General features: G+C 43.0%; 1 protein-coding gene across 1 annotated transcript in view; it reads left to right on the top strand.

Annotated features, from left to right (window-relative positions):
- CAMKK2 (calcium/calmodulin dependent protein kinase kinase 2) overlaps positions 1-14,430 on the top strand; it is a 490,619-nt gene that overhangs the window by 288,496 nt on the left and 187,693 nt on the right. Inside the window, exon 6 of the mRNA XM_053701737.1 lies at positions 13,946-14,079. Within this exon, the coding sequence (XP_053557712.1) occupies positions 13,946-14,079 (134 nt within the window). The remainder of the gene's footprint in view (positions 1-13,945; positions 14,080-14,430) is intronic.

Below are 14,430 nucleotides of genomic sequence, written 5' to 3'. Positions count from 1 at the left end.
GGAAGACTTTGGACCCTCTTCTGGACTTCTTCAGTGGATGTCTAGCCCCCGCTTGGGTTGGATGAAGATCTTGGAGCCAGGACGGATCGGTGAACCTGGCATGGTGAAGACAAGGTAGGAAGATCATCAGGGGCTTAGTGTTAGGTTTATTTAAGGGGGGTTTGGGTTAGATTAGGGGTATGTGGGTGGTGGGTTGTAATGTTGGGGGGGGGGGGGTATTGTATGTTTTCTTTTACAGGCAAAAGAGCTGAACTTCTTGGGGCATGCCCCGCAAAGGGCCCTGTTCAGGGCTGGTAAGGTAAAAGAGCTTGTAACTTTTTAAATTTAGAATAGGGTAGGGAATTTATTATTTTGGGGGGTTTTGTTATTTTATTAGGGGGCTTAGAGTAGGTGTAATTAGTTTAAAATTGTTGTAATATTTTTCTTATGTTTGTAAATATTTTTTTATTTTCTGTAACTTAGTTCTTTTTTATTTTTTGTACTTTAGCTAGTTTATTTAATTGTATTTATTTGTAGCAATTGTGTTTATTTAATTTATTGATAGTGTAGTGTTAGGTTAATTGTAGGTAATTGTAGGTAGTTTATTTAATTATTTTATTGATAGGGTAGTGTTAGGTTTAATTATATCTTAGGTTAGGATTTATTTTACAGGTAATTTTGTTATTATTTTAACTAGGTAACTATTAAATAGTTCTTAACTATTTAATAGCTATTGTACCTAGTTAAAATAAATACCAAGTTGCCTGTAAAATAAATATTAATCCTAAAATAGCTATAATATAATTATAATTTATATTGTAGCTATATTAGGATTTATTTTACAGGTAAGTATTTAGCTTTAAATAGGATTAATTTATTTAATAAGAGTTAATTTATTTCGTTAGATTAAAATTATATTTAAGTTAGGGGGGTGTTAGTGTTAGGGTTAGACTTAGCTTTAGGGGTTAATACATTTATTAGAATAGCGGTGAGCTCCGATCGGAAGATTAGGGGTTAATAATTGAAGTTAGGTGTCGGCGATGTTAGGGAGGGCAGATTAGGGGTTAATACTATTTATGATAGGGTTAGTGAGGCGGGTTAGGGGTTAATAACTTTATTATAGTAGCGGTGCGGTCCGCTCGGAAGATTAGGGGTTAATAAGTGTAGGCAGGTGGAGGCGACATTGAGGGGGGCAGATTAGGGGTTAATAAATATAATATAGGGGTCGGCGGTGTTAGGGGTAGCAGATTAGGGGTACATAGGGATAACGTAGGTGGCGGCGCTTTGCGGTCGGAAGATTAGGGGTTAATTATTTTAAGTAGCTGGCGGCGATGTTGTGGGGGGCAGATTAGGGGTTAATAAATGTAATATAGGGGTCGGCGGGGTTAGGGGCAGCAGATTAGGGGTACATAAGTATAACGTAGGTGGCGGTCGGAAGATTAGGGGTTAAAAATTTTAATCGAGTTGCGGCGATGTGGGGGGACCTCGGTTTAGGGGTACATAGGTAGTTTATGGGTGTTAGTGTACTTTAGGGTACAGTAGTTAAGAGCTTTATGAACCGGCGTTAGCCAGAAAGCTCTTAACTCCTGCTATTTTCAGGCGGCTGGAATCTTGTCGTTAGAGCTCTAACGCTCACTGCAGAAACGACTCTAAATACCAGCGTTAGAAAGATCCCATTGAAAAGATAGGCTACGCAAATGGCATAGGGGGATCTGCGGTATAGAAAAGTCGCGGCTGTAAAGTGAGCGTTAGACCCTTTAATCACTGACTCCAAATACCAGCGGGCGGCCAAAACCAGCGTTAGGAGCCTCTAACGCTGGTTTTGACGGCTACCGCCGAACTCTAAATCTAGGCCCTAGTGAGCTGCCTGGCAGATTTATTAGGTAAGTGCTGACTTTATTTTTTCTGGGAAACACAGGAAAAATTCGGCACTTTATTCACTAAATACTGGGACACACAAACTTCTCCTATATGCTTGGGGGACCATATAAAGAAGGCAGTATTGTTATGGTAGGCACTGGGGCTGAGGAGGTTAAATAAGGCTAATTTTTAATGTGGTGTTCACTTCTCCCGGCGGCTTGACTTTAAAATATGCCGACCAGGAGGTTAATTTTTAGACGCCCACGATGGGTGGGGCTAACTGAGGCGGCAATTTGCTGTTGCATGCCGTTTTCCCCTTCACTTCCTGTGACCAGAGGGGTGACATAGGTGGTGTCAGATAGCAGTCTCAGTCAGGAAAGCGCATAATAAAGGCTTAATGCTGCGTTATTAGACCGGACAGCTTTTCATTGTGCTGCAAGTCGAGTTCCGGATCTTCTACTGGGAATACTATCCAGTGTCAGCAGGACAGGTAGGCACCTCAGCAAAGCTAAGCTGAGGTGTAGAGGTTGTCAGTAGTGCTTGTGTAACACTATTTATTTCCTTACTGCAAAAAATAAAAAAGTTACGTTTTAAAATCTAAATTTTTTTATTTTTATTGATAATTGTTCCATTGTGAGACAGAATGGACCAAGAGGCCCTGCAAAATGTTACTTATTCTTTATGTTTTGATGCTAATGTGGAACCACCTATCCCTTTCTGTTCCTCATGTATTGAGAGAACTTTCAATTACAGGGATAGACTTTTTTTCTGAGCCAACATTGTCTAAGGTGGATGCTTTTCAGGAGTCTAGTGACAATGATCAATATATGCCGCGGCTTTCTCCTCAAGTGTCCCAAATTTTATCACCCCCACATGCAGTGCCCTGCGCTTCCTCTCAAACTCCGCTTGGAGTTACATTGCAAGACATCGCTAGTCTCATTTCCTCTGCGGTATCTGATGCGTTGTCTGCTTTTCCCATGCTGCAGGGAAAGCGCAAGAGGAAAAGTAAACAATCGGTAAGTGAGGTTATGGACACAGTTGTTGCTATTTCAAATGCCCCCTCTCAGAAGCCTGAGGAGGAGGATACTTCGGTAGCATCTAAGGGTGAAATCTCAGACTCAGTGTAATTCCTCCTGCTGATACTGAAGTTGTATCCTTCAGGTTTAAGCTAGAACACCTCCGTATGTTACTCAAGGAGGTTTTAGCTACACTGGACGACAGCGACACCATGGTCGTTGTCAATCCTAAAAAATGCAGTAAGCTAAACAAATATTTTGATGTACCTTCCATGGTGTTAAGGTATGACTAGCCATATTTCTAACAAGACCATGTAATGCTGGAAGGCTGTCATTTCCCCTCATGGGGACCGGTAAGCCATTTTCTTAGTCAAGCAAACAGAATAAAGGGCTTAATATGGGCTATAAAACTGGTAGACACTTTTATGGGCTAAATCGATTGCTTTATTTGGGCATTTTATACATGTTTATGCTGATAATTCAGGCAGGCACTATGTTAGACACCTTTTCCAGTCAGGGAGGGCCTTCCCAGTTGTAGGCTGAGCCTCATTTTCGCGCCATTACTGCGCAATTGTTTTTTGAGAGCAAGACATGCAGATGCATGTGTGAGGATCTGAAAGTAGCTGGAAAAGTTTCTAGAAGGCGTCACTTGGTATCGTATTCCCCTCTGGGCTTGGTTAGGTCACAGCAAAAGCTATAGCTGGGACTGTATAGGGGTTAAATTTATAAACAGCTCCGGTTCCGTTATTTTAAGGGTTAAAGCTCTGAAAATTGGTGTGCAATACTCTTAATGCTTTAAGACACTGTGGTGAAATTTTGGTAATTTTTGAACAATTCCTTCATACTTTTTCACATATTCAGTAATAAAGTGTTTTCTGTTTAAAATTTAAAGAGACAGTAACGGTTTTGTTTTAAAACGTTTTTTGTACTTTATTGACAAGTTTAAGCCTGTTTAACATGTCTGTGCCTTCGGATAAGCTATGTTCTATATGTATGAAAGCCAATGTGTCTCCCCATTTAAATTTGTGTGATAATTGTGCCATAGCGTCCAAACAAAGTAAGGACAGTACTGCCACAGATAATGAAATTGCCCAAGATGATTCCTCAGATGAGGGGAATAAACATGATACTACATCATCTCCTACTGTGTCTACACCAGTTTTGCCCACGCAGGAGGCCCCTAGTACATCTAGCGCGCCAATGCTTATTACCATGCAACAATTGACGGCTGTAATAGATAACTCCATAGCAAATATTTTATCCAAAATGCCTACATATCAGAGAAAGCGCGACTGCTCTGTTTTAAACACTGAAGAGCAGGAGGGCGCTGATGATAATTGTTCTGTCATACCCTCACACCAATCTGAAGTGGCCATGAGGGAGGTTTTGTCAGATGGGGAAATTTCAGATTCAGGAAAAATTTCTCAATAAGCTGAACCTGATGTTGTGACATTTAAATTTAAATTAGAACATCTCCGCGCACTGCTTAAGGAGGTGTTATCTACTCTGGATGATTGTGACAACTTGGTCATTCCAGAGAAATTATGCAAGATGGACAAGTTCCTAGAGGTTCCGGTGCACCCCGACGCTTTTCCTATACCCAAGCGGGTGGCGGACATAGTGAATAAGGAGTGGGAAAAGCCCGGCATACCTTTTGTTCCCCCCCCTATATTTAAGAAATTATTTCCTATGGTCGACCCCAGAAAGGACTTATGGCAGACAGTCCCTAAGGTCGAGGGGGCAGTTTCTACTCTAAACAAGCGCACTACTATTCCTATCGAGGATAGTTGTGCTTTCAAAGATCCTATGGATAAAAAATTGGAGGGTTTGCTTAAAAAGATTTTTGTACAGCAAGGTTACCTTCTACAACCCATTTCGTGCATTGTTCCTGTCACTACAGCAGCATGGTTCTGGTTCGAGGAACTAGAAAAGTCGCTCAGTAGAGAGACTCCATATGAGGAGGTTATGGACAGAGTTCACGCACTTAAGTTGGCTAACTCTTTTATTTTAGATGCCGCTTTGCAATTAGCTAGATTAGCCGCGAAAAATTCAGGGTTTGCAATCGTGGCGCGCAGAGCGCTTTGGCTAAAGTCTTGGTCAGCGGATGTGTCATCCAAGACAAAATTGCTTAACATCCCTTTCAAAGGTAAAACTCTATTTGGACCAGAATTGAAAGAGATTATCTCAGACATCACTGGGGGAAAGGGCCACACCCTTCCACAAGATAGGCCTTTCAAGGCCAAGAATAAGTCTAATTTTCGTTCCTTTCGCAATTTCAGGAACGGACCGGCCTCTAATTCTGCATCCTCTAAGCAAGGGGGTAATGCCTCACAACCCAAACCAGCCTGGAAACCGATGCAAGGCTGGAACAAGGGTAAGCAGGCCAAGAAGCCTGCTGCTGCTAACAAAACAGCATGAAGGAGTAGCCCCCGATCCGGGACCGGATCTAGTAGGTGGCAGACTCTCTCTCTTTGCTCAGGCTTGGGCAAGAGATGTTCAGGATCCCTGGGCACTAGAAATAGTTTCTCAGGGTTATCTTCTGGAATTCAGGGAACTACCCCCAAGGGGAAGGTTCCACATGTCTCACTTATCCTTAAACCAAATAAAGAGACAGGCGTTCTTACATTGTGTAGAAGACCTGTTAAAGATGGGAGTGATACACCCAGTTCCAATAAAGGAACAAGGAATGGGATTTTATTCAAATCTGTTCGTAGTTCCCAAAAAAGAGGGAACTTTCAGACCAATTTTGGATTTGAAGATCCTAAACAAATTTCTCAGGGTACCATCGTTCAAGATGGAAACCATTCGAACGATTCTACCCACTATCCAGGAAGGTCAATTTATGACTACCGTGGATCTAAAGGATGCGTACCTACATATTCCTATCCACAAAGAACATCATCAGTTCCTAAGGTTCGCCTTTCTGGACAAACATTACCAGTTTGTGGCCCTCCCATTCGGGTTAGCCACTGCTCCAAGGATTTTCACAAAGGTACTAGGGTCCCTTCTAGCGGTTCTAAGACCGAGGGGCATTGCAGTAGTACCTTACTTGGACGACATTCTAATACAAGCGTCGTCCCTGTCAAAAGCAAAGGCTCATACAGACATCGTTCTGGCCTTTCTCAGATCACACGGATGGAAGGTGAACCTAGAAAAAAGTTCTCTGTCTCCGTCAACAAGAGTTCCCTTCTTGAGAACAATAATAGATTCCTTAGAAATGAGAAACTCAAAACTCAAAAAGTCAAAACTTTTAAGCACTTGTCAAGTTCTTCATTCTGTTCCACGTCCTTCCATAGCGCAGTGCATGGAAGTAGTAGGGTTGATGGTTGCAGCAATGGACATAGTTCCTTTTGCACAAATTCATCTAAGACCATTACAACTGTGCATGCTCAAACAGTGGAATGGGGACTATACAGACTTGTCTCCAATGATTCAAGTAGATCAGAAGACCAGAGATTCACTCCGTTGGTGGCTGACCCTGGACCATCTATCCCAGGGAATGAGCTTCCGCAGACCAGAGTGGGTCATTGTCACGACCGACGCCAGTCTAGTGGGCTGGGATGAGGTCTGGGAATCCCTGAAAGCTCAGGGACTATGGTCTCGGGAAGAGTCTCTTCTCCCGATAAACATTCTGGAACTAAGAGCGATCTTCAATGCTCTCAGGGCTTGGCCTCAGCTAGCAAAGGCCAGATTCATAAGATTCCAATCAGACAACATGACTACCGTTGCGTATATCAATCATCAGGGGGGAACAAGGAGTTCCCTGGCGATGAAAGAAGTGACCAAAATAATTCAATGGGCGGAGGATCACTCCTGCCACCTATCTGCGATCCACATCCCAGGTGTGGAAAACTGGGAAGCGGATTATCTGAGTCGTCAGAAATTCCATCCGGGGGAGTGGGAACTCCACCCGGAGATCTTTGCCCAACTAACTCAATTATGGGGCATTCCAGACATGGATCTGATGGCGTCTCGTCAGAACTTCAAGGTTCCTTGCTACGGGTCCAGATCCAGGGATCCCAAGGCGACTCTAGTAGATGCACTAGTAGCACCTTGGACCTTCAACCTAGCTTATGTATTTCCACCGTTTCCTCTCATTCCCAGGCTGCTAGCCAGGATCAAACAGGAGAGGGCCTCTGTGATCTTGATAGCTCCTGCGTGGCCAAGCAGGACTTGGTATGCAGACCTGGTGAATATGTCATTGGTTCCACCATGGAAGCTACCTTTGAGACAGGACCTTCTTGTTCAGGGTCCATTCGAACATCCAAATCTGGTCTCCCTCCAGCTGACGGCTTGGAGATTGAACGCTTGATTCTATCAAAGCGTGGGTTTTCAGATTCTGTGATAGATACTCTGGTTCAGGCCAGAAAACCGTTAACTTGAAAGATTTACCATAAAATATGGAAAAGTTATATCTGTTGGTGTGAATCCAAAGGATTCCCATGGAATAAGATAAAAATTCCTAAGATTCTCTCCTTTCTACAAGAAGGTTTTGAGAAAGGATTATCTGCAAGTTCTCTAAAGGGACAGATCTCTGCTTTATCTGTCTTACTACACAAAAGACTGGCAGCTGTGCCAGATGTTCAAGCATTTGTTCAGGCTCTGGTTAGGATCAAGCCTGTTTACAGACCTTTGACTCCTCCCTTGAGTCTAAATCTAGTTCTTTCAGTTCTTCAAGGGGTTCCGTTTGAACCTTTACATTCCATAGATATTAAGTTACTATCTTGGAAAGTTTTGTTTTTGGTTGCTATTTCTTCTGCTAGAAGAGTTTCAGAGTTATCTGCTCTGCAGTGTTCTCCGCCCTATCTGGTGTTCCATGCAGATAAGGTGGTTTTGCGTACTAAGCCTGGTTTTCTTCCAAAGGTTGTTTCTAACAAGAATATTAACCAGGAGATAGTTGTACCTTCTTTATGTCCGAATCCAGTTTCAAAGAAGGAACGTTTGTTACACAATTTGGACGTAGTCCGTGCTCTAAAATTCTATTTAGAGGCTACAAAAGATTTCAGACAAACATCTTCTTTGTTTGTTGTCTATTCTGGTAAAAGGAGAGGTCAAAAAGCGACTTCTACCTCTCTTTCCTTTTGGCTTAAAAGCATCATCCGATTGGCTTACGAGACTGCCGGACGGCAGCCTCCTGAAAGAATCACAGCTCACTCCACTAGGGCTGTGGCTTCCACATGGGCCTTCAAGAACGAGGCTTCTGTTGACCAGATATGTAAGGCAGCGACTTGGTCTTCACTGCACACTTTTGCCAAATTTTACAAATTTGATACTTTTGCTTCTTCGGAGGCTATTTTTGGGAGAGAGGTTTTGCAAGCCGTGGTGCCTTCCGTTTAGGTAACCTGATTTGCTCCCTCCCTTCATCCGTGTCCTAAAGCTTTGGTATTGGTTCCCACAAGTAAGGATGACGCCGTGGACCGGACACACCAATGTTGGAGAAAACAGAATTTATGCTTACCTGATAAATTACTTTCTCCAACGGTGTGTCCGGTCCACGGCCCGCCCTGGTTTTTTAATCAGGTCTGATGAATTATTTTCTCTAACTACAGTCATCACGGTACCATATGGTTTCTCCTATATTTTTCCTCCTGTCCGTCGGTCGAATGACTGGGGTGGGCGGAGCCTAGGAGGGACTATATGGCCAGCTTTGCTGGGACTCTTTGCCATTTCCTGTTGGGGAAGAGATATTCCCACAAGTAAGGATGACGCCGTGGACCGGACACACCGTTGGAGAAAGTAATTTATCAGGTAAGCATAAATTCTGTTTTCCACACTAGCCAAGAGAACTACTATTCCCATAGAGGATATTTGTTCTTTTAAGGAGCTTATGGATAAGAATTTAGAGGGGTTACTCAAGAAAATGTATGTACACCAGGGTTTACAATGGCAACCCACGGTTTGTATTGCTACTGTCACTAGCGCGGCAGCATACTGGCTTGATGCATTGTCTGATTCTATTCGGACAGACACTCCCCTTGATGAAATCCAGGATAGGATAAAGGCCTTTAAGTTGGCCAACTCCTTTATCACGGATGCTTCCCTCCAGGTTATTAAACTGGGAGCTAAGTTTTCTGGTTTTGCCGTTCTGGCCCACAGAGCTTTATGGTTAAAATCTTAGTCTGCGGATGTGTCATCTAAGTCTAAACTTTTGGCAATTCCTTACAAGGGAAAGACCTTGTTTGGACCGGGTTTGGCAGAAATAATTTCTGACATTACGGGAGGAAAGGGCCATTTCCTTCCTCAGGATAAGAGAAATAAACAAAAGGAACGTCAGAGTAATTTTCGTTCCTTTAAAAATTTCAAGGGAAGTCCTTCCACTCCCTCAAGCAGGAGCAGTCCAAGCCTTCCTGGAGGCCCAATCAGTCTTGGAACAAGGGAAAACAATCCAAGAAGCCTGCTATTGAATCAAAAACAGCATGAAGGGGTGACTTTCCTTCTCTCAGGCTTGGGTTCGAGATGTTCAGGATCCCTGGGCGGTGGACATCGTGTCCCAGGAATACAAATTAGAGTTCAAGACATTTTCTCCCAGGGGCAGGTTTCTGCTTTCAAGATTATCTGCAGACCAGACAAAGAGAGAGGCGTTCTTACACTGTGTTCAGGACCTCTCCGACCTGGGAGTGATAGTTCCTGTTCCGATACTGGAACGGGGTCTGGGGTTCTATTCCAATCTGTTTGTGGTTCCCAAAAAGGAGGGAACCTGCAGACCATTCTTAGATCTCAAGAGTCTAAACAAATTCCTCAGAGTGCCGTCCTTCAAGATGGAAACTATTCGTTCCATTCTTTCTTTGGTCCAAGAGGGTCAATTTATGACAACAGTGGATTTAAAGGACGCGTACCTGCATGTCCCCATCCACAGAGACCATCACAAGTTTCTAAGGTTTGCATTTCTAGACAAACACTTCCAGTTCGTGGCTCATCCATTCGGCCTTGCTACAGCTCCCAGAATTTTCTCAAAGGTTCTGGAATCTCTTTTGGCGGTGCTCAGATTGCTGGGCGATGCAGTGGCGCCTTATCTAGACGACATTCTGGTTTAGGCACCATCCTTTCAACAAGCAAGATCCCACACGGAAATGTTGTTATCTTTCCTGCGATCTCAGGGATGGAAGGTAAATTTGGAAAACGGTTCCAAAGGGTAATTTTCGTGGGAACCATAATAGATTCCTTATCAATGAAGATTTTTCTGACAGAAGTCAGGAAATCAAAGATTTTCGATTCTTGCCTAGCGCTTCAGTCCTCTCCTCGGCCATCAGTGGCTCAGTGCATGGAGGTAATCGGTCTGATGATAGCGGCAATGGACATCATCCCGTTCGCTCGTTTCCACCTCAGACCTCTGCTGTTAAGCATGCTCAGTCAGTGGAACGGAGATTATGCGGATCTGTCTCCGCAATTACAGCTGGAGCAGGAGACAAGGGATTCTCTTCTTTGGTGGTTGTCTCAGGATCATCTCTCCCAAGGAACCTGCTTTCGCAGACCCTCTTGGATGATTGTGACAACAGACGCCAGCCTTCTGGGATGGGGAGCAGTCTGGGGCTCTCTAAAGGCTCAGGGAACATGGACTTGGTCGGAGTCTGTTCTACCCATAAACATTCTGGAGCTGAGAGCAATCTTCAATGCTCTCCTGGCCTGGCCTCAGTTAGCCTCGGCCCGGTTCATCAGGTTCCAGTCGGACAACATAACTTCAGTGGCTTACATCAACCATCAGGGAGGAACACAGAGTTCCTTGGCCATGACAGAGGTAGCCAAGATAATTCAGTGGGCGGAGACCCACAATTGCTGTCTGTCTGCGATTCACATCCCAGGAGTGGATAACTGGGAGGCGGGCTTCCTGAGCAGGCAGACCTTTCACCCGGGGGAGTGGGAACTTCATCCGAAAGTATTTTCCAGCCTGATTCTCAAATGGGGTCAGCCGGAATTGGATCTCATGGCATCTTGGCAGAATGCCAACCTCCTGAGGTACGGGTTGAGGTCAAGGGACCCTCAGGCTGTACTGATTGGTGGTACCTTGGAATTTCAGTCTTGCATACCTATTTCCTCCGTTCACTCTTCTACCTTGTGTCATTGCTCGAATCAAGCAGGAGAGGGTGTCGGTGATCCTCATTGCACCAGGGTTACCTCGCAGGATTTGGTATGCAGACCTGGTGGACATGTCATCCCTTCCACCTTGGAGACTTCCGTTGAGGAAGGACCTTCTACTTCAAGGACCCTTCTTTCACCCAAATCTAGTTTCTCTGAAGTTGACTGCTTGGAGATTGAACGCTTAATTTTATCCAAGCGTGGATTTTCAGAATCGGTGATTGAGACCATGATTTAGGCTCGTAAGCCTGTGACTAGAAAGATTTACCAAAAGATATGGCGTAAATATCTATTTTCGTGTGAATCCAAGGGCTACTCTTTGAGTAGAGTTAGGATTCTTAGAATTCTGTCCTTTCTCCAAGAAGGTTTGGAGAAGGGTTTATCAGCAAGTTCCCTAAAGGGGCAAATATCTGCTTTGTCTATTTTGTTGCATAAACGTCTGGCGACGTCCCAGAAGTGCAATCGTTTTGTCAGGCCTTGGTCAGGATCAGGCCTGTGTTCAAGCCAGTTACTCCTCCCTGGAGTCTTAATTTAGTGCTTAAGGGGCTCCGTTTGAGCCTATGCATTCCTTAGATATTAAGTTGTTATCTTGGAAAGTTTTGTTTCTTGTTGCTATCTCATCTGCTCGTTGAGTGTCAGAGCTCTCGGCATTACAGTTTGAATCTCCTTACCTTATTTTTCATTCGGATAAGGTAGTTTTGCGTACTAAGTTAGGGTTTCTCCCTAAAGTAGTTTGAGATCAGAACATTTATCAGGAGATTGTTGTTCTTCCTTGTGTCCTAATCCTTCTTCTCAGAAGGAACGGCTTCTGCACAATCTGGACGTGGAGCGTGCATTAAAATTCTATTTGCAGGCGACTAAGGATTTTCGTAAGTCTTCTGCTTTGTTTGTGGTATTCTCTGGGAAACGTAAGGGGCAGAAAGCTACGGCTTCTTCTCTTTCTTTGTGGCTGAAGAGTATCATTAGGTTTGCCTATGAAACTGTTGGACAGCAGCCTCCTGAGAGAGTTACAGCTCATTCTACGAGGGCTGTTTCCTCTTCCTGGGCATTCAAAAATGAAGCTTCTGTGGAACAGATTTGCAAGGCTGCAACTTGGTCCTCTCTTTTTTCAAAATGTTATAAATTTGACACTTTTGCCTCGGCTGAGGCTTCTTTTGGGAGAAAGGTTCTTCAAGCAGTGGTGCCTTCCGTTTAGGTTTCCTGTCTTGTCCCTCCCTTATCATCTGTGTACTCTAGCTTGGGTATTGTTTCCCAATAGTAATTAGATGATCCATGGACTCATCGTGTCATTAGAAAGAAAACAAAATGTATGCTTACCTGATAAATTTCTTTCTTTCTTGACACGATGAGTCCACAGCCCACCCTGTTCTTTAGATAGGTTGTTGGTATTTTATAAACTTCAGACACCTTTGCACCTTGTTGCTTCCTTTCTCTCCTTTGCTTCAGTCGAATGACTGGGGTTGGAGGGAATGGAGGTAATATTTAACAGCTTTGCTGTGGTGCTCTTTGCCACCTCCTGCTGATATTCCCAATAGTAATTAGATGATCCGTGGACTCATTATATCATTAGAAAAAAAACCTGTTTTAAAAAAAAACTATCCTAAAAAAAAATTGTCTTGAAAAGTGCATTTGGTTGGCTATTACCAATGTCACGGATAGGGCAGGAGTGATATTCCCAATAGTAATTAAATGATCCGTGGACTCATCGTGTCAAGAAAGAAATACATTTATCAGTTAAGCATAAATTTTGTATTTAGGATAGGTTTTATTTAGTTTTTTTTTTTTTACAATAGGGGTTTTTAATGAGCAAAAGAGCAGAAATAACTTTTGGGCAATGCCCTACTAAATGCCACTTTCAGGGCACTTTTTAGATTAGGGTTTTTTGGGGGTTAGGGGTTGCTTTTATTGTAGTATTTTTTTTAGAAAAAGCGCTAAATCAGTTTAGGACAATGGCTATTGCTATAGTACTTTTAGTGTTAGTATAGGGTTTTTTCTTTTAGGGTGAGTTTTTTTTATGGGGATTTTAGCTTTAGAATAGGTATAACTGGGATTTTAATTCTTGGTAATGCTTTTTTAAAAAAAATTATTTGTAATGTTAGTGTTTTTTTAATTTGTGTAACTTAGGGGGTGTTAGGTCAGGAGTCTTGGGGGGTTAGCTGTTAGCTAGTTAAGTAGTGTAGGGCTAGTTTGCATTGAGGGCTTGTGAGGGTTTAGGGGTTAATAGGTTAGGACACATATTGCGGTGTGCTATTGTATAGGGGTTAATAGGTTAGGAAGTTTATTGTGGCTGACTATTGGCGGTAAAGGGGTTAATAGGTTAGAAAGTTTATTGTGGTGGGCTATTGGCAGTATAAGGATTAATAGGTTAGGAAGTTTATTGCAGTGGGCTATTTGCGGTTTAGGGGTTAAGTAGTGTAAGGTAAATTTGCAGTGGTGGGTTATGTCAGTTTAGGGGTACATAGGTATATTCATTAGGCTTGGTGCTGTATATTTAAAAGGGTTCCTTTAAGTTAAATTGCCATTGTCAGTGCCAATGTTGCTTGGACTATTTCGCCAGCATCACCACTCATTGCGATGTATAGTAAAACACCTCTCTGCACTTTTGAATATTTCGCAGACGTTATTGACAGTGTCAGATCCCTTTTATATATATATATCGCCGCCTCGCAGCATTTTGAATCATTGGGGCCTGAGAGAGGGATACAGGTTATAACCCCCAAAATTGACAGGACAAAGAAAATGTTTTCTCACCTGTCAGCAAACTTACTAGTGTGTTCTAACAATGTCACTGCAAGCGCACTGTATCCCTAACAAGTGTGTTATATTGGGAGTTTATGCTAATGAGAAGAGACTTCAGGAAGTCTTTCTTTATTTGAGAGATAAGAATTCCTTTTGACAAAGATCTGTTTGCATGCTTAAAATTGTAAAATGTTTTCTGATGGTTATGAAATTAAATAGGTTGCAATTTTGCTTACTTCATCCTCATATACTACTCTCATATATTTGTGATTTCACAGGCCGTCCTCCTCCTAGAGGTGCCAAAGTAGCCTCAGATGGAGGTGTTCAAGCCAAGGGGCTGATTGAGAGGGTCTACCAGGAAATAGCTATTCTGAAGAAGCTGGACCATCCAAATGTAGTCAAGTTGGTTGAGGTAATTGTCTTATGTTGTTAATACTCATACTTTCCCTTATTTGTTATTTCTCCAACATAGGTGTGTCCGGTCCACGGCGTCATCCTTACTTGTGGGATATTCTCTTCCCCAACAGGAAATGGCAAAGAGCCCAGCAAAGCTGGTCACATGATCCCTCCTAGGCTCCGCCTTCCCCAGTCATTCTCTTTGCCGTTGTACAGGCAACATCTCCACGGAGATGGCTTAGAGTTTTTTAGTGTCTAACTGTAGTTTTTATTATTCAATCAAGAGTTTGTTATTTTAAAATAGTGCTGGTATGTACTATTTACTCTGAAACAGAAAAGAGATGAAGATTTCTGTTTGTAAGAGGAC

This window comes from Bombina bombina, chromosome 2 (genome assembly GCF_027579735.1).
Source record: "Bombina bombina isolate aBomBom1 chromosome 2, aBomBom1.pri, whole genome shotgun sequence".
Lineage (NCBI taxonomy): Eukaryota > Metazoa > Chordata > Amphibia > Anura > Bombinatoridae > Bombina > Bombina bombina.
Note: the sequence above shows the minus strand (reverse complement) of the source record. Positions and strands in the feature narration are given on the sequence as shown.